General features: G+C 41.1%; 1 protein-coding gene across 4 annotated transcripts in view; it reads left to right on the forward strand.

The window, feature by feature from the left end:
- The first annotated feature begins 12,042 nt into the window (after nt 1–12,042).
- The window catches only part of SMYD2 (SET and MYND domain containing 2), a 29,934-nt gene continuing 16,895 nt past the window's right edge, over nt 12,043–25,081 (forward strand). For 2 of the 4 annotated variants that reach the window (XM_030446722.1, XM_030446723.1), the window contains exons 1-4: nt 12,043–12,355; nt 14,719–14,782; nt 22,275–22,385; nt 24,026–24,086. In XM_030446722.1, coding sequence (XP_030302582.1) covers nt 12,174–12,355; nt 14,719–14,782; nt 22,275–22,385; nt 24,026–24,086 — 418 coding nt within the window. In that variant the 5' untranslated portion in view covers nt 12,043–12,173. Of the gene's footprint in view, nt 12,356–14,136; nt 14,302–14,718; nt 14,783–22,274; nt 22,386–24,025; nt 24,087–25,081 lie in introns of those variants that run through there. The other 2 variants (XM_030446724.1, XM_030446726.1) reach the window with 2 other exon arrangements.

The following is a 25,081-nucleotide window of genomic DNA, read 5'->3' on the forward strand; positions in this document are numbered from 1 at the left end:
AAACTTATTTAGCTCATGAGAATGCCTTTGATGGTGTAGAAAGATCTCTGATTATATGACTCACAATTCAATACCATCCAAAGCATCATCAGATGTCATATAAAGCAATCAGTTCAAACTCTCATGTGTATAATGTATCCACTTAGTTTTATTATCAAATCTTTATTTCATTCCTGAGACTAAAATATCTCATCTTACTGCTTTCATGATTGTTTCAATTCATCTCTTTTCTGCATATCTTTGAGTATTTTTCATTTTTTTCTGTAAGTCCCTTGAGAAGCAGCTTTTCTTTCTTACTTTCCTTTCTTTCTTTAAGAAAGTTTTGTCTCTGTGGATTTTCTCTGAAGATGTCTGGAATTGATAAGCTGTGACTTCAACACTGTTTCTCAGACTAACTTGATCAGTCATCTCATTCATGTCATGAGTGTGTTTGCTGAAGTTGGCACTATGGGTCAAGCTGAATACAGTTTTCAGCTATTAATACTGTAATCCTAATGCATCTTCTGCTCTGTCTTTCTTTTGATTATTTAAAATATTTCCTGAAATATAGGCAAGCTCCACTCCTCTGCAGCAACTGGAGGAAAAGTACCATATTAATCTTTGGGGATGCTGATTTCTGGTTCTAGTGTTTGGAGAGAACCTGACTTTCTGTTAACACAGTCATTATCTATTTTATTAAAATCACGTATATGTTCATGTATTCTTCTTTTAGTTTTCTTGTTTTAATTAAACAGATTAAGAGAAACCAAAACAATGTATTTTTACTAAAATGTCATCTTTGCACCAAGTCCTTGGGTGGATCTAAACCCAGCTATATTACCCAAGTCTTTGGATGAATAGCTTCGTTTTCTCTCTTACATATTGGGATTTTCCAAATTGTTGTCTTAAAGAATATTTCTTTTCCATCTGGTCAATCATACCTGCTACAATGATCCTTCTACAAGCCTGGGCCCCACAGTCATGTGCAGTTTGGCTTTCCCAAATAAATGTATGGAGCCTGACAGCTCCCAGTCCTACATAGCCTTCCTTTCTCACCACACTCAAAGGCTTCTCCATCACATAAACCTGCAGGACAATCACACTTGGAGGTAAAAGTTTCCCTGGTTTTATCACTGTTATTACTACTACTATTTCCTTAACACTGAAAACCAATAAGCACTGGGAACAGGCACGAAAGAAGCAAGTATTTATCCAAATTGTACTTGTTCTGAATCCAAAATGCTCTCATAATATAAATCTCCATAGTGCTTAATGCCTGAAATCCCTGATCAGTTCACACTGATAGCTTATTCTTTGGCTCTGTTCTGGACCTCTCCAAGTACATCCCCAAACAGTGCCTGGGCAGTTTGGCAGATAGTTTCCTCCAGAAAGTATTCCCAAAAGCAATATGGACACCACTGCATTATTATGTTGTCTCCCTTTCCCATCCCCATGATGTCCAAGCTCCCCAGATATTCCCTTCTGCCATACCCTTGGGCTTGCAGCATTCTGTTTATTGGAAATAACTCTAGGGGGCTGCAGCCTAAGGGCCACGTTATTTCATGTACATTGAACAAACACTACAAATTAAGAGTGTTCTCCCCAGGCCAAAGGCTTACAACCCCTCAACCCAAAGGTGAGCCTGCATGAATCAGTCACCCAGGGGACACAGCCAGCCTATCACAGAGAGCAATAGACCCAGGCAACAGCTGGACAGAACCCCTTGGCCTTGAAGCCAGGGCTGGTCTCTGGGTCCTCTACCATAGCAGTGTGGACTCATCCAGCAGCTAACAGCATAGCTCTGAAACACCCCCTGAATCCTGGGCTGCATCAAAGGAGTGGCCAGCAGGTCAAGGGAGGTGATTCTTCTCCTCTACTCTGCCCCCAAAAGACCCCATCAAGCATTCTGCATCCAGTTCTGGAGTCCCGAGCAAGAGAAGGACATGGAACTGTTGGATCAAGTCCATAGAAGGTCCATGAAGATGATCAAAGGGCTGGAGCACCTCTCCTGTGAAGGCAGTCTGTGAGTGTTGGGGTTGTTCAGCCTGGAGAAGGCTCTGGGGAGATCTTAAAGCAGCCTTCCAGTACCTGAAGAGGCTACCAGACAGATGGAGAGGGACTTTTTATGAGGGCATGTAGTGATAGGACAAGGGATAATGGCTTTAAACTGGAAGAGGGTAAGTTTAGGCTAGACATTAGGAAAAAATTCTTGACTCTGAGGGTGGTGAGACACTCAAACAGGTTGCCCACAGAGGCTGTGGACAGCTTATCCTTGGAAGTGTTCAAGGCCAGGTTGGACAGGGCTTTGAGCGATGTGGTCTAGTGGGAGGTGTCCCTGCCTATGCAGGGTGGTTGGAACTAGATAATATTTAAGGTCCATCCAACCCAAAACACTCTGTGATTATGTGAGTCTCTGATTTTAGATCCCAAGCAGGTGGCTGAGGCACAAATTCTTTTTAAATAATTATTTCACTAAGTGTAAAGGTGCCTGGCCTGATCCCTCTCCTCCTATTAACCTAAAATAGGCCAAAGGCTACTTTAATTGAAAGCAAAACTCCTAGGCTTTGGCTACATTTTATTTTTTTCTGCTCTGCTAAGAGAAGAAAGATCCCAAACAGCAAAACCACCACTAGAAAAATTATTTCAAGGAGTAAGAATTTCCCAAGTTACTGACTGTCATAAAAATACTCTACATTTGTCTTAATTTTCAAATACACTCTGTACTCACAGCTTTCACTGGTACCAAATGCAAAGCTGAGAGAGCATTGGTGGTGTGGTGCCTCTCAGTCTAAGTCATTTACAGCTGGTTAGTACCCTGCAGGACCAGATTACATCTTCTGAAATAAAAGTGCCTGTCATCTGATGATAGATGGTGGCTCTCCTCTCAGTAAAAATCTGTGTATCCTCAGAATCTGTCCATGTAGAGAATCAGTCACAGAAGGAAAAGCAGAAGAGGTGGTTGAGAGAGAAACTGATAAGCACATGGATGTGAATTAGCCTGCTAAAAGGTGGGCCTCTTGGTCAATAGGGAACACCAGAAAGGAGAATAAGAGGAAGATGGTATCAGTCCTACTCCTTCTACCTGGAGCATACTTAAATAAGGCTCTTAGATGTCCAGAAGCTAAATACTCAATGCTTTCCAGAGCACTGAGTGCAGCCAAATCATTCATGGAATTAAACTGGGACAAGGTAAGAACATTACTTACAATTAAAGAGGCACCTGAAGACAGCAGAAGAATGAACACTTGCCTTCCCTTTCTTTCTCCTCTAGCTATTACTACATTTTCTATGTGGCAGTGATTAGAAGACAGAATAGTGGCCTACAACCAAAAGGAAGAAAAAGGGGAATTATGATGCACTGAAAATTGAAGCTTAAGATACATGCAAAAACTAGATACACAAAAACTAGAACTGTTTAAAGTACATTATACACAGAAGAAATACCAGCACTGGAATTAGGTTGTTACCAGATAAAGGCAGTAAAATCATTAACAGTGAAGAAAGCCATATTCAGTAAACATGTCTCTTCTCAGTTTGGAAAAAAGTCAGATGACAGCAGTATCGTATCAGGCAGCCAAAGCCTTTTTCAGTCCATTAGTAACCAAATAGGATGTTAAACATCTACTTGTGATAAAAACGTGTAATTCATCAGGCCCAGATAACTTGCACTTGAGGAGTCTCAAATAGTTGGTGGAGAAGATTCTTCCTTCCACACGTTAATTTTTAATGGGTCTTGAAATAACACAGAAATTCCAGAAGACTGGAAAAAGACTGATGTTATGCAAGTATTCAGCAAGGACAAACATGATGACCTTGGTAAATATAATTCAGCTAACCTAACATCAAACTAGAGAGGAGGTGAGCAGGGAGCAAAATAATAGAATATGAGATTCAACTGATAAAGAATGAAAGGACAGGAAGTCATTAACGCCAGACAGCATGGTTTTATGGAAAATAGGTCTTGTCAGACAAACCTGATTAGATTACAAATTTGGCTGGAAAGGTAACTGCTTCAGTGTGTTATATGGAGACATTTGCAAGGCATTTTGTTTAATTTTGCAAAACATTCTGATTAAAAAAAAAACATATTGTGCAGACTCAGTGGAGTACCCACTAGCTGAACTCTGGTGGTTTTAAGCATCAAATCTCAAAGATGAGTTATTACTGGGAAGTCATCAATGAATAAAGATGTTTTTAGTAAAGCTGGAAAGGGGTCAGTCTTAGGCCTGGCATTTGAGCATTTTTGTGGCTCAGTTAAATATCAATTACTGTTGATTGTATTCTTAATGCAATATTCACACATATGAATAAAAAGCAACCAGTATGTACATAGATGTGATGTTACATCTTTATGCAAGATCGCTGTGGCTACAGAAATGCCAAATACATTACACATACAGATTCAGTAACTGTATGTGTAATGAAGCTGAAAAAAAAAAATCAGATGTTTGGAAAATAGCTGCAAAAAATCATAATTATAACTGAATAAAACACCTTACCATGACAGCTTTAGAGAGTATGGGGAGATTGCTTGATAACAGCATGTAAATACCTCCATCAGCAGAAAACCTGCTCACTCACTTTCCTTTTCCAGCACCCTAGTGAGCTTGAACAGAGTCTTGCTTTGTCTTAGGGCCCACAGGCCACCACAGAGGGTTTCTGTTTCCACATCTGTAGCAGGACAGGTAAAGCACAGCCCAGTGGCAATGGGGTGTCCCTCATGTCCGGAGGGGTGCCTGACCTACTACACACAGCAACACTCACATAGGTCGTCTACATCTGTGAAGGCTCCAAGATATTTCTCTTGTCTATAACCCCTCTCCAAGTAAAAGGGCAGATAAAATGACCCTGGCTAACTCAGGAATTGTACTGGCCAATTATCTTAGGGAGCCTCAAGGAGTTATCATAGGATCAAAGACACTTCTCTAGTCTTCAACACAGAAAAGTTTCAGCCAGACGACAAAAGGAGAGGCAAGGGAAGAATGTAACAACTTAATGATGCTGTAGCATCGCTGGGTAAGATCCTCAGCTTGAGTGGGCAGGTGCTGTTCCTTCAAAGTCAGTGGAGAGATGCTGATTTACACCAGTGGAGAAGCTGACATGTTATATTTTTTTATTTGTTTGAGTCCTGCCGTGGCTCTATAAGCAAAGGTTAATGCAGGTCTGCCAGGGGCAGGCTGGAGTTAACACAGAATGGCAGTTGTGAGGTTGCTGATTCTGATAAAAGCAAATTGTGAACTGCAAGCATCTGAGTGTTGAGTGTCACATTCACACCTAACAGCTGCCCTTGCCTGTTCCCCACAGTCATCCAGTTCTGTCATCATGATATGTTCCTGAAACCACATTTGTGCTGCTGTCACTTTTTGTCTTTGGAAATTTGTGTGCAAGCTTTCTGTAAAGACATAATAAAAATGCTTGTAAACTTCAAATGAGTGGATTAAAATATATTTAACCTAGAAAAATCACTCCCATATATTAGGCAGAAACTTGAGTCTTTACTTTTTCCAGGTCTGCACTCTCCCCTGTAAAGACTGTAGTAGGGTGTTGTAGGTGGTATCTGATGGGTAAAGGTGGAAGAGTTTGTTCCCTTCATTAAAAAAAAAACCAACAACCAAACAGGGGGAATCTCCTTCTAGATCTCTGTGACTTTTACTATTACAAATGTTTCTAAAGAGAAGAGACAGAAACCCATATGGGGCTTTTCCATTTCCGCCAGTCCTCTTTGATTTGGAACAGCCTGACTTATTAACAGAGCCAGGGCATCTCTAGAGCATTTTGGCCTGTGTATCAGTACTGGCAATGACAATACTGTCAACATGTCAACAATCCAAAGCATAGATGTGGAAGATAACATGAGAATGGATTTTGAATGTCAACCCCAGGCCCCTCCAAGGCTGGGAGCTAGGGGCACACCAGCCCTGGTGACACACCCTGCTTGCAACCCTTACTGAATTCTGACCTCACTGTCATCCCTGTAACTCTCACCCTGCAGATTATTTTCTAAAAGTGATTAACTACCCCTCTCTTTGAAAGGCAGCATTTCCCAACTCCTGCTGAGTTTTTACCTTCACACTTAATCTCTGATTTGCAAAGAATAGTCTAGGCCTGCACTCATCTGCTGAGAAGCTTCAATTCTCTGAACCCAAGCTACCCATAAATTGCCAGATTATCAGAAGCAACTGCCTAGCTACAGCAAGACAGAGTTTAGGGTGAGCCATGAAATCTGCCCACAAAGCCTACTAAACTAGCTTATACAGAGTTTTTTGTTACTTGAACCAACGTGTGGGATATTCTTCCAGCTGCCTCAGCTATCAGAGAACCATAGAATAGTTTGGGTTGGATGGACCTTTAAAGGTCACCTAGTCATACCTGCCTGCAATAAGCAGGGACACCTTCAACTAGATCAGTTGCCCAGGGTTCCATCCAACCTGATCTTGAGTGTTTCCAGGGATGAAAACCTCTCTGGGTAACCTGTTCCAGTGTTTCACAATCTTCATCATAGAAAAGATCTTCCTTATATCTAATCTGACTCTTCTCTCTTTTAGTTTAAAACTATTACCCCTTGTCCTATTGCAATAAGTGTTGCTAAAAGGTTTGTCCCCTGTCCTGTTATCAGTACCAGCACTAGCCAACTGAAAGCATCTGATGGCACCAGGAGTTTTAGGAAAAAAAAAGAAAACAGGGAAAAAAGACAAGGTTAGTTAACCACATATTTCTGAAAACAAATGCTTTAAATATAGAAAAGGTTATATATGTTTTCCTTTGTCCTTTCTCTCCCATTGGCGGCTAGCTTATGACTGTTCCTTGTACCTACCCTGTAGCTGAATTTATTGTTTATTCCTAGCTCACCCCCTAGTTTGCTTGGGGCCCTGTGTCTTAGCAAGTGACTCCCTGCTCCCTTTCCAAGTTCAGAACCTCTCTGGCTAAAGTCTGTGGTGACACATAACACAAAAAGACAGCTTTGGGCACAGGGCACGCAGCCGTTCCTGGAGAATAGGGTCTGGGGTTCAGCAATACTGTTTCTGGAAGATTAAGTGATTAAGCCTAACTAAAAGTGACTGAGATGGATCTTTCCCCGTCAAACACACATGGTTTTCCATAGAGCAGCTCCAAGGTTATGAGTGAAGGTGAACAGCTCTACTTCTAAAGATGCCTTAATTTTAAGAAATTCAAAGAGCAGGCATGACACTTTGTTCTGCGACTTTCTTAAACCTGTACCCTACTTCATATCCTTTCATGAGCTATCATCTTTCATATTTAAAACAGACACAATGGAAGTTAAAGACAGAGGAGATGAGAAGTGTAAGTCTCTGCAGATATAAGTTATAATTTAGTAAAAGATCATTTTATCACCCAATCCTGCCAGGTCCACAACACATCCTGCAGGGTACAGACTCCTCTGCTCATCTCGTGAGCAGTGGGGAGTTGAGAGCACTCCAGTCTTTTTCTGGTTGCGTGAAACTCCCTGGTGTTGGCTATTTATTCAGCAATCCATGCATATTATATGGTGAAGGCCCTGAGAATCTTCATAAATTGATTAACAAGTCTGTGTTTTTCAATAAACAATATTTATTTAGGCATCCACAATTAGATTATCTGATGAACATGGCATGAAAACGGTGATAAAATAGGGAAATCCAAAAGGCTTATGCTTTATTTGCAGGTTTTGTATAAACACAGAAAAAGAGGGACAGAATAAATACCAGCAAAGTAGTTACAAAACTATTTTCATTAATAACTTATCAAACCTGGTTTATTTCTTGAAAACATCCAAAGTAAGCTAAAAGCTATGTAGGCAGCTGGTTGAATTTCTCCTGGAGGGCTTGAATGGGGCTGCAGGCTGCTGCTGAATTTCACTCCTGTGAATAAATTCACACATTATCTCTTGGAAAGCTACATTTTTCAGGGTGGAATAAAGCCTATTTAGTAAATTATCATTTTTGTTTTTAAAACTAAATGACTGTTTATTAAAAAAGAGAGAGAGAGATGGAAATACAAATTTTTCCTCATTACCTGAGGCATAATCAAATTGTCAGCTGTTCAGCAAGGGTGATAATATGGAACAGGACTGTGATAACGTTTGCCATCATCCCAGCTGGTTCCCCAAACAAGAGACCTCCTCACAAGCGTCTCATCAGTGATCCTACACAATTTTAGAGAAGCTCATGACCCAGCACAAGGTATCATTTAGGATTAATCTGATAATACATATGAGTAGTTAGACATTTTTCTTTGGACACAATATTATTTGAAACAAAAATTGAATCCTGACTTTATTAAAGAAAGTAAGAATTTTCCATTTATTTCAGTGTGACCAGGATTTCACTACCAGAGCATTATATTTTCAGATTTCAGAAAAAAACACTGAATCATTTTCTTTTACCAATGTCTACAAGTTCTACAGTGGACACAAAAAAAACTGGGAACTATTCAAAATAGTTAATATTTTAACAAGATTCAGTAGCTGAAAAGGCAACTGGATGTATAAAGGGTAGAAATAAACCCTATGTGTTTCCTGTTTTATTCTGTAAAATCACTTATTAATTTTGGGATTTAAAGGCATCAAGACTTGATATTTTCTAAAAGTTTTTCTCTACCTTGAGCATAAATTAGTACAAGGAATTCAATAGCTTGTGCAGCATAGGAAGACAAAGTAGATGTTTTTATGAACTATGAATTTATTTTTCTATCTACAATTGACCCATAAACTAATCAAACTGAGCTAGACATAAGGGCAATTTCTCATTTAATGCTAATTCATTCACAAAGTGAAGCCATTATCGATTACTACTTTTAAATATACTTAGTTATAGAAGTGCCTATAATTAAGAGTCCAGACCTTTGAGCTAGACACCCATGATCCATACTGCACTGGGATACAAAAAGTAAGTGGTAGCCATTGCTGGCAAGATGTGGTACTTGGTTAGTCAATTAGATGCTGTGTTTATTATAACTGGATATACTAATTCCATCCCTGCTGTTAATAGATATGCAATGGGTCACGATTGACATTTAGCCCAATGACAGAGGATGATGACATATTTTTTTAATGACTGAACCTACTTTCACTGCTCACTCTTTCCTTGTTAAGAGGTGATATTTTAACAAATTCAAATAATGCCAGTCCAGAAAGATATATTATTTCTGCCATGGTTCCATTAGTTTCATCACATCACAGTGGACCAGAACTTCAAAGATGTTAAAGGTGTGGATATAAAAACTGAATATAAAATAAGTTAGTTAGAATAATTTTGTTGTCAGGACCCTGAGGGAATGAATAGGCCTTAATTTCCTCAGCAAGGCTCTCTGGGGACCTCACCCACAGCCTCAGTGTTCTCTCTTTCTATCCCAAGCAGCCTGGGCTGCCTGGGTGGCCCCTGGGGCTGGTTCACCACCTGGCCATGCCTGGAGTTGTTGATGGAACTGTTTTCAGAATATGGCTTTGTTTGCCCAGCTTAGCCCCTGTGGGGCTGTGTCAGAGTGGGTGAAGAATTCAGTGTCAAAATAGGGGAAGGCTGGGATTTGGGGGGGCTACATCATTTCCCTTACACTAGAGTACTTCCAAACTCTTATTCTCTATGTGGCCCTGTAGTTAGTTGAACTTGTGCAGCTGGAAAAGTGCTTCACAGCTGAAAATGTGATGGGGTTAGGGCAGAAGCAGACACACCTGTGCTCAAGTGATGTGTTCTGGTAGCTCTGAGGTGGCTCACTCAGATGATGGCAGCAGAGAACCAGCAGCATCCAGCTTGATGGACACCCGTGGCACTGGAGAAACTGTCTGACACCTCAGCATTGCTTTTCACCCCCATTGTGGCTGTCGCCCCATGTCTGCAGTGAGGTGGCATGGAACGTGTTACAATTTTTGAATGTTTAGTTTCTCTACTGTTAGTTTAGCATTGTACTTTTACTTAATTTAAATTGTCCAGACAGACATAGATTTAGACAGACATAGGCTTAGAATCTTAATATTAAATAACCACAGGCTAAAGCCACTCTTTTAGTTTAGGCCTTGATTCTCAGTTCAGTGATGCAGGAGTAGATTTAAAAAAATGAAATAACTCTATCCCACACTGCACTCTTAATAAGATTAAAATCTAGTCCTCTCAGTTTGATCCTACTGTATCAATTTTGATTTTATTTTTATTGAGCAACACTCTCAAAGCACTTTTGAAAGCTAATTCCTTATTTCAAGTTTGCTTCTTCAATGTAATTAATTTCTTTACTAATTTATTTCCTAGAGGAAATTTTCAGCCTCGGGTTTCAACCAGTGTGTTTAGTCAAAAAGGAGCTTACAATGATTTACTGTACAAATAATTTAACTCAAAACTGAATACACAGACACTAATAGAGATTACAACCTTTGGATGCTTACATCAGTCTACACTACTCTTGAACTGCAAGTGATACCAAAAATATTTTAATTAACTTCAATGTTTAACTTGTATTTCTGAAACTTGTGTTTTCTTAGTGCTGCATGTGGTGTTGTACAACTGAGAATTGCATGAAATGCAATGAAAATGCAAAGAAACAAAATGATTGGGCAGAAAGCCCACTCCTACTTTTCTTAGTAGACAAATTTATTGGTTTCCTTTGGGTTGTACTTGAATTTCAGCAATATTTATTTCTAATAATTCTAAGACTGAAATTCTTACTTTTGGTAAGAATTTTTGGTAATTTTGGTACTTTCTTGCTGTAGAAGGTTTTGTTGTCTTTAGAACACAGCCATTGCTGTCATATTCAATCTCCTTGTTTGTTTCTTTGCTGATTGAATGATTTATTATAAAGAGAAGCCCATCCCTTACAACAATTTTCATCCATTCCATAGGATTTTTTTTGGCTCAGTCTACAGGATATTATCCTAACATACTAGAAGAGGTTGGTCAGCTTTCCAGCCTCTGAGCTATAACCCAAATTCAGCCTCCACAAGCCATGCATAACAACACTGGGCTGGCTGAAGCTCTGGCCTCTGAAGCTGGACCAGCTGCAGCAGAAGGGGTCTGGCATCTTCCCCTCATGTTTTGTGATCTCCTGCCCACTCCACCATCTTCAGTGGCCTTGCTTCCTCATGCCACTGCACAACAGGTCAGGCGGCAGTCCTCTCTCCCCTTAGCCTCCTTTTCTCCAGACTAAACAACCTCAGTTCCCTCAGCCGCTCTTCATAGGTCTTGTTCTCTAGATTCTTCACCAGCTTGGTTTCCCTTCTCTGGACACCTTCCAGCACCTCAACATCCTCTTAGTGAGGGACCCAGAACTGTTGGAGGTGCAGCCTCACCGGTGGCGAGTACAGGGGGACAATGCCCACCCTAGTCCTGCTGGCCATGCTATTCCTGCTACAAGCAGGATGTTGTTGGCCCTCTTGGCCACCTGGGCACACTGCTGGCTTATACTCATCTGACTGTCAACAGTTACCCCCAACTCCTTTTCCACCAGGCAGCTTTTCAGCCCCACTTCCTTAAGCCTGGAGCATGGGGTTGTTGTGAACCCCCTGTAGGACCTGACACTTAGTGGTGACAGAACCTAAACTGCACTGGGCTCAGGTGATGAAGTGGCCACGACAGCTGAAGTCCCCTGTGACCTGAATGACAAAAGTGTTCATGACTTTATGACTGAAGGGTTTTGTCTTCTTTCAGAGGCTTCACTGGTGTTCTAGATAGGGGATGTAGCCTTGGTGGTGTGAGCCACTTTCCAGGGGGACTCGTTGTTCATAGTCGGTGTTAAGGCTGAATCTCGGGGATGGTTTCCACCACGTCTGTGAGTGGAGGTATGCACGAGTGGGCAGCCCCCTCCATGACGCCAGCCCACGCGGGTGGGCTGAAGGGGCCGTAGGGCGGGCTCCTCTCCCCGCAAGCCTGCCGGGCAGGGTTGAGGGGCCCAGAATGTCAAAGCTGCCCCGGCCCCTTCCAGCCAACCAGGCCCGACGGGGCTGAGGGAAGACGAGCATTCCCGGGTGCGCAGCCGCCGGCCGGCCAGCCGCCCTCCCTGCTCACCGCCGGCTAAACCCCCGCCGCCCGGAGGAGGCGCTCCCCGTGCCGCTCTGCGGGCAGGAGCAGACGGCAGCGGCCCCGCAGCGCCAGGAGCCGGCAAGCCCCGGCCGCGGCCTCCCCGGTCAACCGCAGTCGGTGTACGTGGAGCAGGAGAGGAGCTCGGCTGAGGCCTCCCCCGGTGCGGTGCCTCTTGCCCTTCCCCGCGGCGGGATGCGCTCGGAGGTGGAGCCGCAGCTGGGCGGCCTGGAGAGGTTCATCAGCGCCGGCAGGGGCCGGGGGCTGCGGGTGCGGCGGCGCTACGCCGTGGGGGAGCTGCTCTTCACCTGCCCGGCCTACACCGCCGTCCTCACCGTCAGCGAGCGCGGCAGCCACTGCGACTGCTGCTTCGCCAGGTAGGGCCGGGGGAGGCCCGGGGCGGGCAGGCAGCGGGGCTGCCTCCGGGGCGGCTTCTGGCGGCGGTGGGGCGGTCCAGTCGCGTCCCCGGGCCGTGGCGATCCGCGGAGCGCCGTGCTGGGGTGTCCGCGGCTATCGGCAGCGCGGGTCGTGGCAGCAGTGCCCCGCACCTCCTCGGCACTGCCCGCCGGCTCCGGGAGCCCTTTCCTGCACGGCTCGGGGTTCGCAGGCGGCAGCGCCGTCCCGAATCTTTCAGCTTAAAGTTGGTTTTCCTTGTTTAGCAGTTCAGGAAAAAAGAAAGGAAAAGGAAAAAGTGCTGCTCTTCACGTGCTCTTGCGGTTACGTAGGCACTTGCGTAGTCTTGGTGTCACCGGGAAGTCTCATCGGTTCACCTACTTTTGTAGTGATGCAATATTCACTGCTTTTAATAAAGTTTTGACCAAGAAGAAAGGGTCTGCAACCGCCTAATTTGCGGTTTGCGAGTCCTGTGGTGTGAATAATATATATATTGGAATGTATATCTCAGTAATGAATACACAGAAATATATCTGTGTTTCTGCTTCTCTGTCTGAAGCCGCAGTCTTCTGGCAATTTATTTTTACTGAAGGCAGAGCAGAGGCAGCACCATAGGTTTGCCGTGGTGGAGCTGTGAGCATTTAAACTCGTGTTGCTGTGGGTTTCGTGGCCCGCGGTTCCGAGGGGTTGAGGGATGCTCGATTTTGCTAGGAGCTCGGTTTTATGCACATTTAGGTGGCTTTTAACCTGCTCTGGTTGTTCCAGTAGCTGCTGTAAACATCTCGCTGCCAGCTGCTGAAGCAAAAAAAAACAAGTGGTTTAGGGTTATTGATAGCAAATTAACTGTGGATGTGACATTGTGACATGTTCCATTGATACAAAGTAATATTGCAGTGATGACAGTTATCTAGCATTAGGTCTCATGAAGTAGCGTAAAACAAGAGCAGACTGTTCCAAATGCTGTCTGTTTTCCATGCCAGCTTCTCCCATGGAGCTGTGGAAGAACACCCTGATGAAGGAATGAATGCACTGAATGCAGTACCATATCAGTTACAGTGGGGTAGCCCGAAACCTTTTTCACACCAGGGTGAGGAGGAAAGATACCTCAGTGATGAAACTTGTTCTGCCCGCGCTCAGATATCCATTTTGTGTCTGGGCCAAGTTGCACACTGAGCTGAGCTTGTTGATTTTGCTAAGAGTGTTAGGAGGAAGGTTGTGGTCTCAGCTGGGCAGAATGAGATTAGAATGTTGTATTTACATCTGATAGTATTTGGTACTTTAAATGTGCAGCTGTACTTGAGGTAGATGCTTCACCAAGCAGGGTTACCCTGAGTCACTCACGTTGTGCCTTCTACTTTGCACAGTAGAAGACTCTAATCAAGATTTGCTGTGCTTATGGACTCCCAGTGGCAGTGGCCTCTGAAATGCTGTAACTATCATGTCATACCAGGATATTCACCCTTATTTTACTCCAGTGAAGTTACCTCAGTTTAGCACAACAAACATAAGTTTGCTGCTTATACTGGGAAGGGTGTGTAGACATTTTAAAGTTTTCAGTACTGCTGAGAGATGCCTGTTGCTTTATTTCTGTCATGCCAAAGTGTAATGTGTTGGATAACACATGCTCTATTTTTGGTGGGAGCTGCTGCAACACGTACACCTTGAAGCAGAAAGAGACATTCCTTTTGGCAGTTCCCTGTGTTAGGATATATACAGATGGAGAGTGCAAGCAAGAATACACATATCCCAGCAGATGTTAGCAGGACAAGAAGAGGCTGTAGGGTGACAGGAAATCAAACAGTATTTTTAAAAATGCAACATGCTTTTTTAGTGTTGGGGAGCTGGTTACTCATGAAGCATCAGGCAAGCTTTCTGTGACCAGACAGAGAAGCAGTGGAACTGGCAGAGCAGAAGGAAAGGGTTCATATTGGTGAGCAAGTAAACAGAGCAGTTGGGAAGTCTGGAAAACAAGGAAAAGTTAGCCACCAAGGTGCAACATATAGCAGTAAAAAATGTCTGTCAAATAGTGTAGATCAACATGTTTCCAAACTGAGTAGTTTATCAGGACTGCAGTGTGCTTTTGCTTAGTAACAGATGTTACGTAAAACTTGGTTTTGAAAATCTAAACAAATAAAAATAGTGTCTGCTCTCAGAAGAATGAGTTCAAACTCTAGTTGCAGTATTCTGAAGAAAACAGTATGCAAAATATTGTGCTAATCTTCTCTCAGATTACTGTGGTATTATTAGATTAGCTCCTGGTAGGAGATGCATTTCTGTTAGTGATACAGGATACATACGTATTCCTTTCAGCTTTATAGAAGAGAATAACTTCTGTTTTCTTTTTAAGGAAAGAAGGATTGTCCAAGTGTGGAAGATGTAAACAGGCCTTTTACTGCAATGTGGAATGTCAGGTATGGTAATGCAATTTGTGAGAATGCAGGGGGAGGAAGGGTGAAGGTTACTGTGCTCCATTTTTTGTTTGTGGAATATTTATAGGTCTCTAATTGTAGCTATAGTTAATAGTAGTCCAGTCAGTTGCAGCATCCCACAGATGCTGACCATGAGGTTTTACATTGGACAATTACAGGGTTTGGACATGGTCTGCATGAGTCTTTCAAGATCAGTAGCTCCAGGGCTTAGTACCACTGAGACTTTGATTAGAGCTGCCTGTCAGCCCACTAATTATGTCTGTATTACTTCTGTCTTTAAGCACAAAATGGATAATTCAACATTAGCTCGCTAAACCGGTACAAGAGTGTGTCTAATGGAAAAATCAAATCACTGAATAGCTATCTTAAGGTTTTTGCTTTGTTTTGTTTTTTGGTTTTGTTTTGTTGGTTTTTTGGTTTTTTTTTTTCAGAATAATTGCAAGTATTTTAGTTGGCCACAGCTTGACAGTAGTTATAAACATTTGAAACCTACCACATTTTCTCCCTAACTCATTCCTTCTGGTAACTTGTATTCTTTTGTTTTATGTTTTGTTTTGTTTTTTACAGCCCCTGAAAATGTAATAGAAGCACGTACTGAAGCAGAGCAATAAGACATCCAAAGCATTTTCATGCATTTTCAGTTCTGTAACTTGGCTGTCCATCTTGATATAGAATAATTATCCAGTTTACATGTGAAAAACTCAAGTAAATTCCTAGCTTAGTGATGTAAGCTATGTAAGACCTGTTGTGCTGGGCACAGAGTATGGAACAGTGCTCATGAAGGATTTGAGTCACCAGAGGTCTGGCATGCACTCCGTGTTAGCTGTGAATAATCCAAACCTTCTCATACATGGTAGCATGCTGTTAAGTCCATGTGTTGCATGCAAAGTGTTCTTTTTTGCCTTTATCTGAACTGAGATATAGTGGTTTCTGCTGTTCAGTTCTCAAGCACTTGGGGATGGCTATTGCTTTTATTGCAAGGATGTATCTTACCCTCCCATTGTGAAGGCTGCAAAAATGAGCCTGGCCTCCCCTTAGTTTTCCTTCTGTTGCCTCTCTGGGTTCCTGCTTCCCCACAGTCTTTAGTGAATTGTGGGTGAGTCAAGTGGCCTTTTGATTTTGAAGCACCAGGAGAACTCAAAATGCTTGAAAGAAATCAGTTTTTTTACAAAATTTTCTGTAGTTCTTGGATTATTGAAAGACTGACAGCCAGCAGTTGCTGCGAGGAAAGGGAATTAGTTACTGTATGAGCATCCTTGAGGCCCTTGGGAGAAACCTGAATGAATTTTAAAGACAATGTAGAAAAATCCCATGGTTCATTCATGAAAAATGCTTATTTGCAAGACATGTTTCCACATGATATTATTTCTTAGGAAGTTTTGACTAGGCAAGAGGAGGAAATACTTGGACAAAGCAATTTGTTGAATGTCCGGTGCTTTTTATCTGAGATTGGATTTTTTCTCATACCATATGAAAGTACTCATACCATATTCACAGTGGTTTATTAAGCAGGTAACTATCACTGCAAAATACACTGGAGTAGAAAAGCTCAGTGATTTGTGTCAGGAAAAGTAGATTCCATAAGTAGAACTTAATTCTGCTGATCCACGGTCCTTTGCTGGTACCTACAAGTCCCTTTTTAGTCCTGCTCTCCAGTGTCCTGACTTCCAGTCTTGATAAATTTTAAGCTTTTACATGTAAACACAAGAAGAGTTTTTCCTACAAGTCCCTTTTTAGTCCTGCTCTCCAGTGTCCTGACTTCCAGTCTTGATAAATTTTAAGCTTTTACATGTAAACACAAGAAGAGTTTTTTCTTTCTTTCCCCCAGTTGAAGTCTTGCATGTGTATTGCTTTCTTAATTTGATTACTTAGGTTTTTTTTCTGCCAGTAAAAATACCCTTTTTCTATTGAGTAACTTCAAAGAATAAAAAGCTGGACTGTTCAAACTGAGTATCCTTAAAACTTCAGGAGGTAATGCTCAGCAAAAGCCTATTTGTCTAATAAGTTAATGAATTGAAATACTTCTATGTGTTGGTGTATAGTATGGTGCTTTATATGTAAACACATTTGGAGATGCTGCAATGTCTAGACAACAGTATGACAAGTACAGGTACTAGCACAACACTTCTACTAGTGATAGATGTATGGATTTTACTTCCTTTTTGATTTAACATTATCTTATATGTTTTGGCTCTTTCTGAGACAGTCTGAAATTTATGAATGTTGCTGAGATTGAATTCTTTGACTTTCAAAATTACCTTCAATCAAAATATTCTCTAGAAACTGGTCTGCACTGACTGTACATGCTGCATAGACAATGTACATTGCATCTTCATCCCTGTCTTGTTCAAAGGCACTTTACAGCAGGTCAGCAGTTCTTTTGACAAAGACCCAAAAGGACATCTGTACCTTTTGTACTGAACTTGGAATGCTGGGGTGTACAGTAAATGTGTCCCTTTTGCCTCCATGGATGTAAGCCACCTTCATGCAATGCTAATAAAAGGACAGGGCTGTACTTAAGAATTGTCATGGCATTGTTAATTTGATTTTTATGTTTTTGAGTTTATATTCTCTGTAAATACATATTTTTGTTGCTCAGTTAAGTAAAATGACAGATACCCAACAAGGACATGGTATAATTTCACATACTGATTAGTAACTTGTAAATGTAATCCAACATCATATAATTCAATTTAACAACTGATTGTCTTGCCCACTATACTTTATGGAACAGAAAACCAGTTTCTTTTGAGCTCATTCTTTTCTTACTTAAAGACCTACTATACCACAATTCATAGGAATTCTTTCTAGTGGTGGGGAAGGAGAAGGAGACAAGAGAAAGGCACAAAAGTGTTCAGCAGGGAACAACTTTTTTGTCTTTTTCAGAATTACGGTTTTTATAACAGCAAACATCATCTCTGGCACATTTGAATAAGATTTTAGTTAGTAGTTGAATAAGATTTTTTCTCTTTCAGAATAACGTGGCTATCAAAAGTAAAATTAATGACACTGTCTGTATTTCTTGCTCGGTCGAGCCATATATATTTTGAAGTCCTTAAAACACTTTCCAAGCATTTAAAGAATAAAACCTCAGAGCAGCCTTTGTGGCATTTCTGGTTTTGCAAATGAGGTTTAGATATGAAAAGATACAATGATTTGCTGGAGATCATATGAGTGGTAAAAGAGTGCATGTGCTGCCAGATGTCTTTGGTGCAAGTCCTGCATTGCAGTGCAATTCCTTTTCTCTGGTGCCCAGGAAGGGTGGTGTCAAACAGTAGGGACACAGTGGAAGGCAAAAGTCTTTCAGTGCAGTAATGGCTGGTTTGCTTAGGCCTCTCTATACACAGGCATACACATGCACCCTGTTCCTGGCACAGTTTTGTTAGTGCTAACATGTCCTTTGTCTCTTCTGGTCTATTATTTTGGTTTTTAGATAACCTTAATCTTGACCTGTTTTATACCGGATGTTTATATAAGCATTGATTCAGTCTCAGATGTGGGGCACTGGAGAGTGGAAGTGTCCACTGCCACTCCTTTCAGCCTTGAATATTTTATGGGTTGGTTGGATGCAGCTGAGGATGTAGCCTGCATTTGCTGCTCATTGCCTTTCCCAGCCCCTTATCCACTTCTCCTTTGTAAAGGTTTTGTGATTTCCAGCTGATTCATACCGTTCTGCTTTCCACTGTTGCCTCCTCGAAGCACAGGCCTGTTATTATAGTAGTGGCTTTCAGACCTTATCTGCAGCTGTTTGGGTCTTGACTTCTTAAATTATAGTAATTTTTGTCAAACAGTAGGAGACCTGCGCTCATTTTTATTCCTTAGAAATTAGCTGCTGAAACAGTCTGAAGAGAAATGTTTTAAGAGGGTTACATGACTGCAATTGTGAAACTGGTGAACTTGAATCAGCTACTAGAGGTCCTCTTTCTGTTATTATACATTAGCTATTATTTATCCCAGACAGAGTGGGGATCAGCTAGACAGAGTGCAGAAAGAGATGATTTTAATGTGAGTTCCTGTGTTTGAAATGTATTTTGAACAAAATATTTACAGCTTTTTATTGGTATGGCATGTTAAAGAGTGCTGTAGCAGGTATTTCTGGAGTAAGGAGAACTTGAATTTTTAGCCAACTAGTAAGTCTCAAATATAGTTTTCGACATGAAATTAGCATTAAGCAGATATGTTCTAAATGGGCCTTGTAGAAATTGCCCAGTCCTCTTTGGCGAGCTGCATTAAAAAAAAATAAAAAAAAAATTCTTGCTGTAGTGATTCTGCACAATAGGAAACTGACACTGTAAGACCCTGCTTAAGACTGTCTTGAGGAACTGAATGTTCCCCTATCCAGAATATTTCTCCATGTAATTTTCTTTGAAAAATGTCTTCTGAGAACTTTCTGGACATTAACCAAATACCCTCTGTGGCTCAGCATTTGTAAATGATGGCAGGAAAGGGTGGCTGTGAAGATGTGTGAAACTCTTACCTTTACTGCTTAGTGAAGAGAGAATTGGTATGAAAGAACTTCACTGAATGGCATCAGAAGTTACCTCCTTGAAACATGATTATGGAGCTGGGCACCATTTGAGCATAATCAGGCCTTAAGCATTGGAAGAAGTGAGCTGAATCCCTACACTGGCCCATCCAGCGTTTCTGTCTGGTATTTTCAGTCACATGAAATACAACAGAAATTTTACAACCTATGGAAAAAACCCATGTGAGAAGGACATGGAGGACATGTCTTTGAAGTTGAATATTTTTTATTTTTTTTTTAGTATTATGTTTTGTTTGTTTGGGTTTTTTTTATGCTGAACTATATGTCAGTGTTCTGGGATTTTCTCCAGCAGTCCTGGATGGTGGAGTCGTTTTGAAGAACTCAGTGGAGAAGATTTTTTCCATGCTTTGATGTGAAAAGCATAAGCTTTAAAGAATTTCCCTTCCAAAAATGTTGTCACTCCTAAATGAAGGGAAAAATACTGGAGGTATTTTTGGTTTTTTTAATACAGGAGGGAGAAGTTACTGTTAATGTAGCATTAGGGGTTCATCTAGAGCAATGCTACCTGTTAACAATTCAAACTACTTAGAGAAAACCGTGGAAAAGAATGCAAAATACAGTCCTGCTGTGATCGCAGGGAAAGCTGCTGTCACAGTGTTTCCATCCCAGGAATTACTCACTCATCAGTACTCTTTCTTCTCTTGGTGTTTCAGGCTTTTATCTCATTTCACACAATTCAGCCATATCTTGTCCCTTTAACCTCCCTAGTAGTTCATATAACTCAGTATGGTTCTGCTTGGGGAAAGATTTTAATTAACAATGGGTGAAGAATAAAGAGAACAAACGGACTTTTAAAAACATTGCTTTGAGACAGACGTGATTTTACATTTTAATTTTTTTTTTTTTTGGTTTTGTTTTAGCAAGTAGTCGCTCCTGTTTATTTAACAGATTTGTATGGATACGAGTCCTACAGAACTTCAGTTTCTGTTCCTTTGCTTCTTGCACACCCAGAAATCTCACTGAAGCTGGGGGGTGCTGTGAAAAAGGGGTGAGAGATGAACTCCCCCTCTGTCTCTCTGCTTAGTCTTTAGCCTATGGATTCCTAAATGAGCAATTGGGAATTTTCTGGAAAAAGGTCTTGGGGCTTATGTAGAAAACAAGCTTCTCAGGGGACATGGTTGATAGTGTGACAGCTGTAGGAGAGTTGAGAGTATAAGTTCACATGATGTGATTATGATGTAATATACTATTTTGGTTCTCTTGGTCTGTATTGCTGTGTCCCTTTAGAGCGTTTACACTGGAGGTTATTTCAAGCAGCCTGTACATAGGGTTGTTGGTTTGCTTTTTGTTTGGATTTTTTTTTTTCTTGGAAGTATGGTACTGAGATAAAACAGACAATGAAGTTGATGTTGTGATGGGCTGAATACCCCTGCAGTTTTGCACTGCTTCAAATCCTGTTTTCATTCACCTGTGTTTTCCTAATAAGGTAAAACACCTAAAGCTGTTCATACCCAGAGCAATTAAAATGGCTGTTTACAATGGAAGAGCTTTTTGATAGACTGACTCTGAAATTAGTGATCTCAGACTTTGTTTTGATCTATAAAACCTGTAAATAAGTGGAACAGCCAAGCAAGAGAGACTGGAGGTCCTGATTCAGATGGCTATTTGAGATGCCTTGGGTTGTCCTACGTGGCTTCCAGGAGAAAGCCTACAAGGAATGCATCTCTCAGGAAACCTGTAGCATATGTACTGGTCCTACTTAGATGTTTTAGATAGTTTAGTGTGTCTCAAATGGCTCTTTCCATCAGTGGTTAGGCAGCTGAGGGTAACTGTTTCTTATGTTCCTGCCACTCAGTCAGTCTATATATATTTTTTATTTCTTTTTTCAAGTGGGCTAACATTGGATCCGTGATACTGAGTAAATCACAGAAAGGGGAATTAAGAACATTCTGGAGGCTGCAAAATTATTTCAAGTTTTGACTATCAATCAATTATAACTTTGTGGGATTGGCTATGATTTCTTTCTTCTGGAACCATTTTCCACCCGTTGAAGTCTGGTCTGAAAATAAAAAGTGATGTTCCATATAGAGGGAGAACACTGTAGGCTTGTTCTAACCCTGATATCTATGTGGGTCTGGGATGAGACAGAGAAATAACAGTGTATTACTTGAATAAAGACATGAGTATTTCCATGCTTTAATAAATAAATAAAATGAAATTTGATGCAACCTGGGAGCAGCCCATTTCAGGTTCTGTGTGCAAGTGCAGTGTCTTAAACGGTGATTCTGTGCTCACATTGAAAGTTTCTCTTTGGAGATGTGCAAAGTGCCAAAAGCCAGTGGCTTGTGCCATCACTCCCAAGTTTTATTGTATGTTGAGCTAAGAATATACTTTACATTCTTAACAAAAAGGTTTTTGTCTTTATTAGTATGTTTCCATTGCCTAGCTCTTCTCTTATTCTTCAACACTTAAGGAAAAAATGTGATAATTCTATTCACTAGGTCTGGTTTTGACCTTACATACACCAGTTCTTACAGTGATTTTGAATCCATTGACTTCAGACACATTACTCCTGGTTATGCCAAGGTCATCTTGTAATGAAGGGCCAAGGCATTAAATGGAAATAAACCAAATAAAGCCATCAAGCTCACACCTACTCTGTCCTCACATGCTTGATCTGAACAATAAGAACTGGTGATTTATAAATCATGTTGTCTGTTTGCTTCTTCGCCATTTAGTTATTTTTTTCCCATAGAATAAATGAAGATGTTCTGACCTTAACTCATCCCTTGTGAATTTGTTTGAAAAAAGCAGGATAGTGGTACCCTTTAAATGTGACTCAAGCTTTTGTTCAGATTTAGTAAACGTCATTTTTTTAAAGGAAACACATTTCACTTGACCTCTTGAATCTAGCAGGACTGACTGCATCCTCTTTTCATCCCTTTATCTTCATGACTGATTTTTTTATGTATTTTTCTACTTTTTCAGAAGGAAGACTGGCCAATGCACAAGCTAGAATGTTCTGCTATGTGCACTTTTGGGCAGAACTGGAATCCTTCAGAGACTGTGAGGCTAACAGCAAGGATCCTTTCTAAACAGGTGAGCAGGAGGCTACACTTGGGAGGTATGTTCCTGTCCTGGGTGCCAGGGAAGACCAGAAAATGAAAATTGGCTGACAATAACTGTCCCTGCAAAACACGTACACAGTACCTCCCTCTGCACAGACAGGCCTAATATAGAGCATGAACAGGTGAACAAATTGGCCATTAAACCACTGCAGCAGTATCAGGGCCACCATAGTCCAGCTGGAGACTTTTTATGGAAGGTGGCAAAATGCTAGTGGGATTTTAAACTGTGTAGATTAAATTTATGGCCAAGGTACTGTTGCATAGTGTCTGGAAAAGTTTACTGATAGCCTCACCTGAAGGTGAAACACCTGAGGTGTTTCAGCCTCCATCCTAGAAAATTGAAGGTTTTGGTTACATGGATAGGCTAGCACCAAGGCCATGTTGGTGAAGAGAAAGATTGATGAGACTTGGTAGATAAGGCTAAATTTTGAGCAGTGTTTCTAGTGTTATCTGTCTGAAGGAACTGATATATTTATGAAGCCGTTGCATTATTTTGTTTTTTCAGTTATATCTGCATAGCATTCTGTACTCCCAGTAAATTTGTGACTCAAGAACATCTCTGAGGTATTCAGGTGTAAATTTTTATGATTACTGGAGTTAACTGGTAAAAAACAGATTGATAGAGAAATCTCTCATGCATGTGGTCTTTGGAGAAAAACAGTATTATTAGTAAGGAAATAAGACTTCAATGTCAACCTCCATTTCAGTGTTCTGGAACCGTATGGATATAGAGGATAACACAACTCGTTACAGGGAAGCCTTGGGATTCATGAGTTTCAAGGTTATTATGGTGTGTATCTTTGTAGAGCTCTAAACTCTCTGCACAAAAACAAATCCTCTTTGAAGCATATTTGTGTGATTGAGGTCTGCTTAAGTGACAAGGGCAACCTGGATACTGTATGTAGTGAGGATTTTGGTGGCCTGCTGGGAAGGTAGCTGCATGCTTGCTGTGTGTGTAGATGTGTGTGTGTGTGTGTGTGACTTTAATTAAAGTGTGGTTTAGTGGTGATGCACAAACAAAATCGAATGTTTAATGACAAAAAGTCATTGGAATAAATTTGTGCTTTTATCGCTTACAGGGAGGGGGAAGAACCCTATGTGTCATATAAAAGCTAAATATGCAAACCATAGTCCCTGAACCTCAGCTGCTGGGCCACCTGCAAAGCCATATTTAATGGCCAAGATTACAAAGAAGTGGCCTTAGGCCAACAATGGAGCATTGCTTTTGAACTCTGTCAACAGTCAGTTTATTCACTTTCCTCAAAGCGAAGGCTGTCTCCTGCCTGCTTGCTATTGTTAGTGACTTTCTGGGTGTCTGGAACAAAGCAAATGACATATTTAAAATACTGTTCAGTTTTTGTGTATAAATTTGAGAGGAGTTAATCTTTGGCTGCCTAATTTTGTGCAGAAAGAATATTTCTATGGCTTTACTAAGCTAAGGGCAGTCAGTCAGTTTAACTCATTGCTGTTCATCAATTTCTGTAAATCCCATACAGTGTGGATTTAGGTTGGTTTTGCAGATAGGAGTTCCCTGCTTATGAATGAATAGACAAAACTGCCAACTTAAGCCACTGAAATAATTTTTTGTTGTTTTTTTCTCATTATTGCTAGAAAACTCACCCTGAAAGAACACAGTCAGAGAAGCTGCTTGCTGTAAAAGAGTTTGAATCACGTAAGTAAAAAAGGCTTGCAGGTGAACAGAGGCAGTTATCTATATTCATGATTTGCTTTACCTCCTGGTCCCCCTCCATCAAAACCTTCCAGAGTATGCCACTCCTGTTAGAGGAAGGGAATAAACAAAGAGAACTGTGTTACCTTGTTTTTTAAACGTGCAGTGCTCTTATTTCCTTCTTTCTTGTTTTACTTGGTCATTTGTGGGGGCTTTGAAAAAATGTAGACAGAACTAATTAGGTAGCCTACATCCATCTCATGGTACTCTGGTGTCTTTTGAGAATTGTAATGTTGTAGAATTAAAATAGCTGGTATTTGTTACCAGGAGGCATAAAAGCAGGGACAGCACAGTTGCTTGATGATGACAGTGACTGAAGGGCTAATTGCAGAACCCTCTGGACTGTGCTTCAGTATCTGTCACTGCCAGTCAAATCTGATATGTTATATATGATTGTGTTGAAATTCTATGTCCTAAATGCTCCAAAAAAATCCAAGGAAGGAGATGAGGCAATGGCTTGCTTTTAGCTGAAAGGTTACTGTTTACGTCCGGAGAGGCAAAGTTAGAAATTGACCAACTAGGGGACTAGTAGCTGAGTAGCTGTCCTGGCATTGTTTTTACTGGGCTGGTGTTCCTCTTCCTTGGTGCTGGGCTTAATATAAAAGGACACAATAGGTTTCTATATTCATATTCCTCACTCTGATGGTTTCCAAAGCACTTCAGAAAATGCTGACTAAATGCAGGCTTGAGGTAGTAGAGCAACCAAGCATGCACTGGTTGTATGGAAGATTACAGTCTTATTTGCTGCTGGGACAAGAGCTCCTGTCACAGCTGTTGGAACAGCTGGGGATGTAAAGGGAAAAAAAGCTAACATTTAACTTTGCCTAAGGCAGGGATAATTTTTACAGGTAGGTTAGCAGGACTGAGGCTGAGGAGGATGGGTGAGTGTTGAATTACTATTTCTGTATATTCTTCTGCATTGCAGATTTTCTTCAAGA

This window comes from Calypte anna, chromosome 3 (assembly GCF_003957555.1).
Source record: "Calypte anna isolate BGI_N300 chromosome 3, bCalAnn1_v1.p, whole genome shotgun sequence".
In the NCBI taxonomy this organism is placed as follows: domain Eukaryota; kingdom Metazoa; phylum Chordata; class Aves; order Apodiformes; family Trochilidae; genus Calypte; species Calypte anna.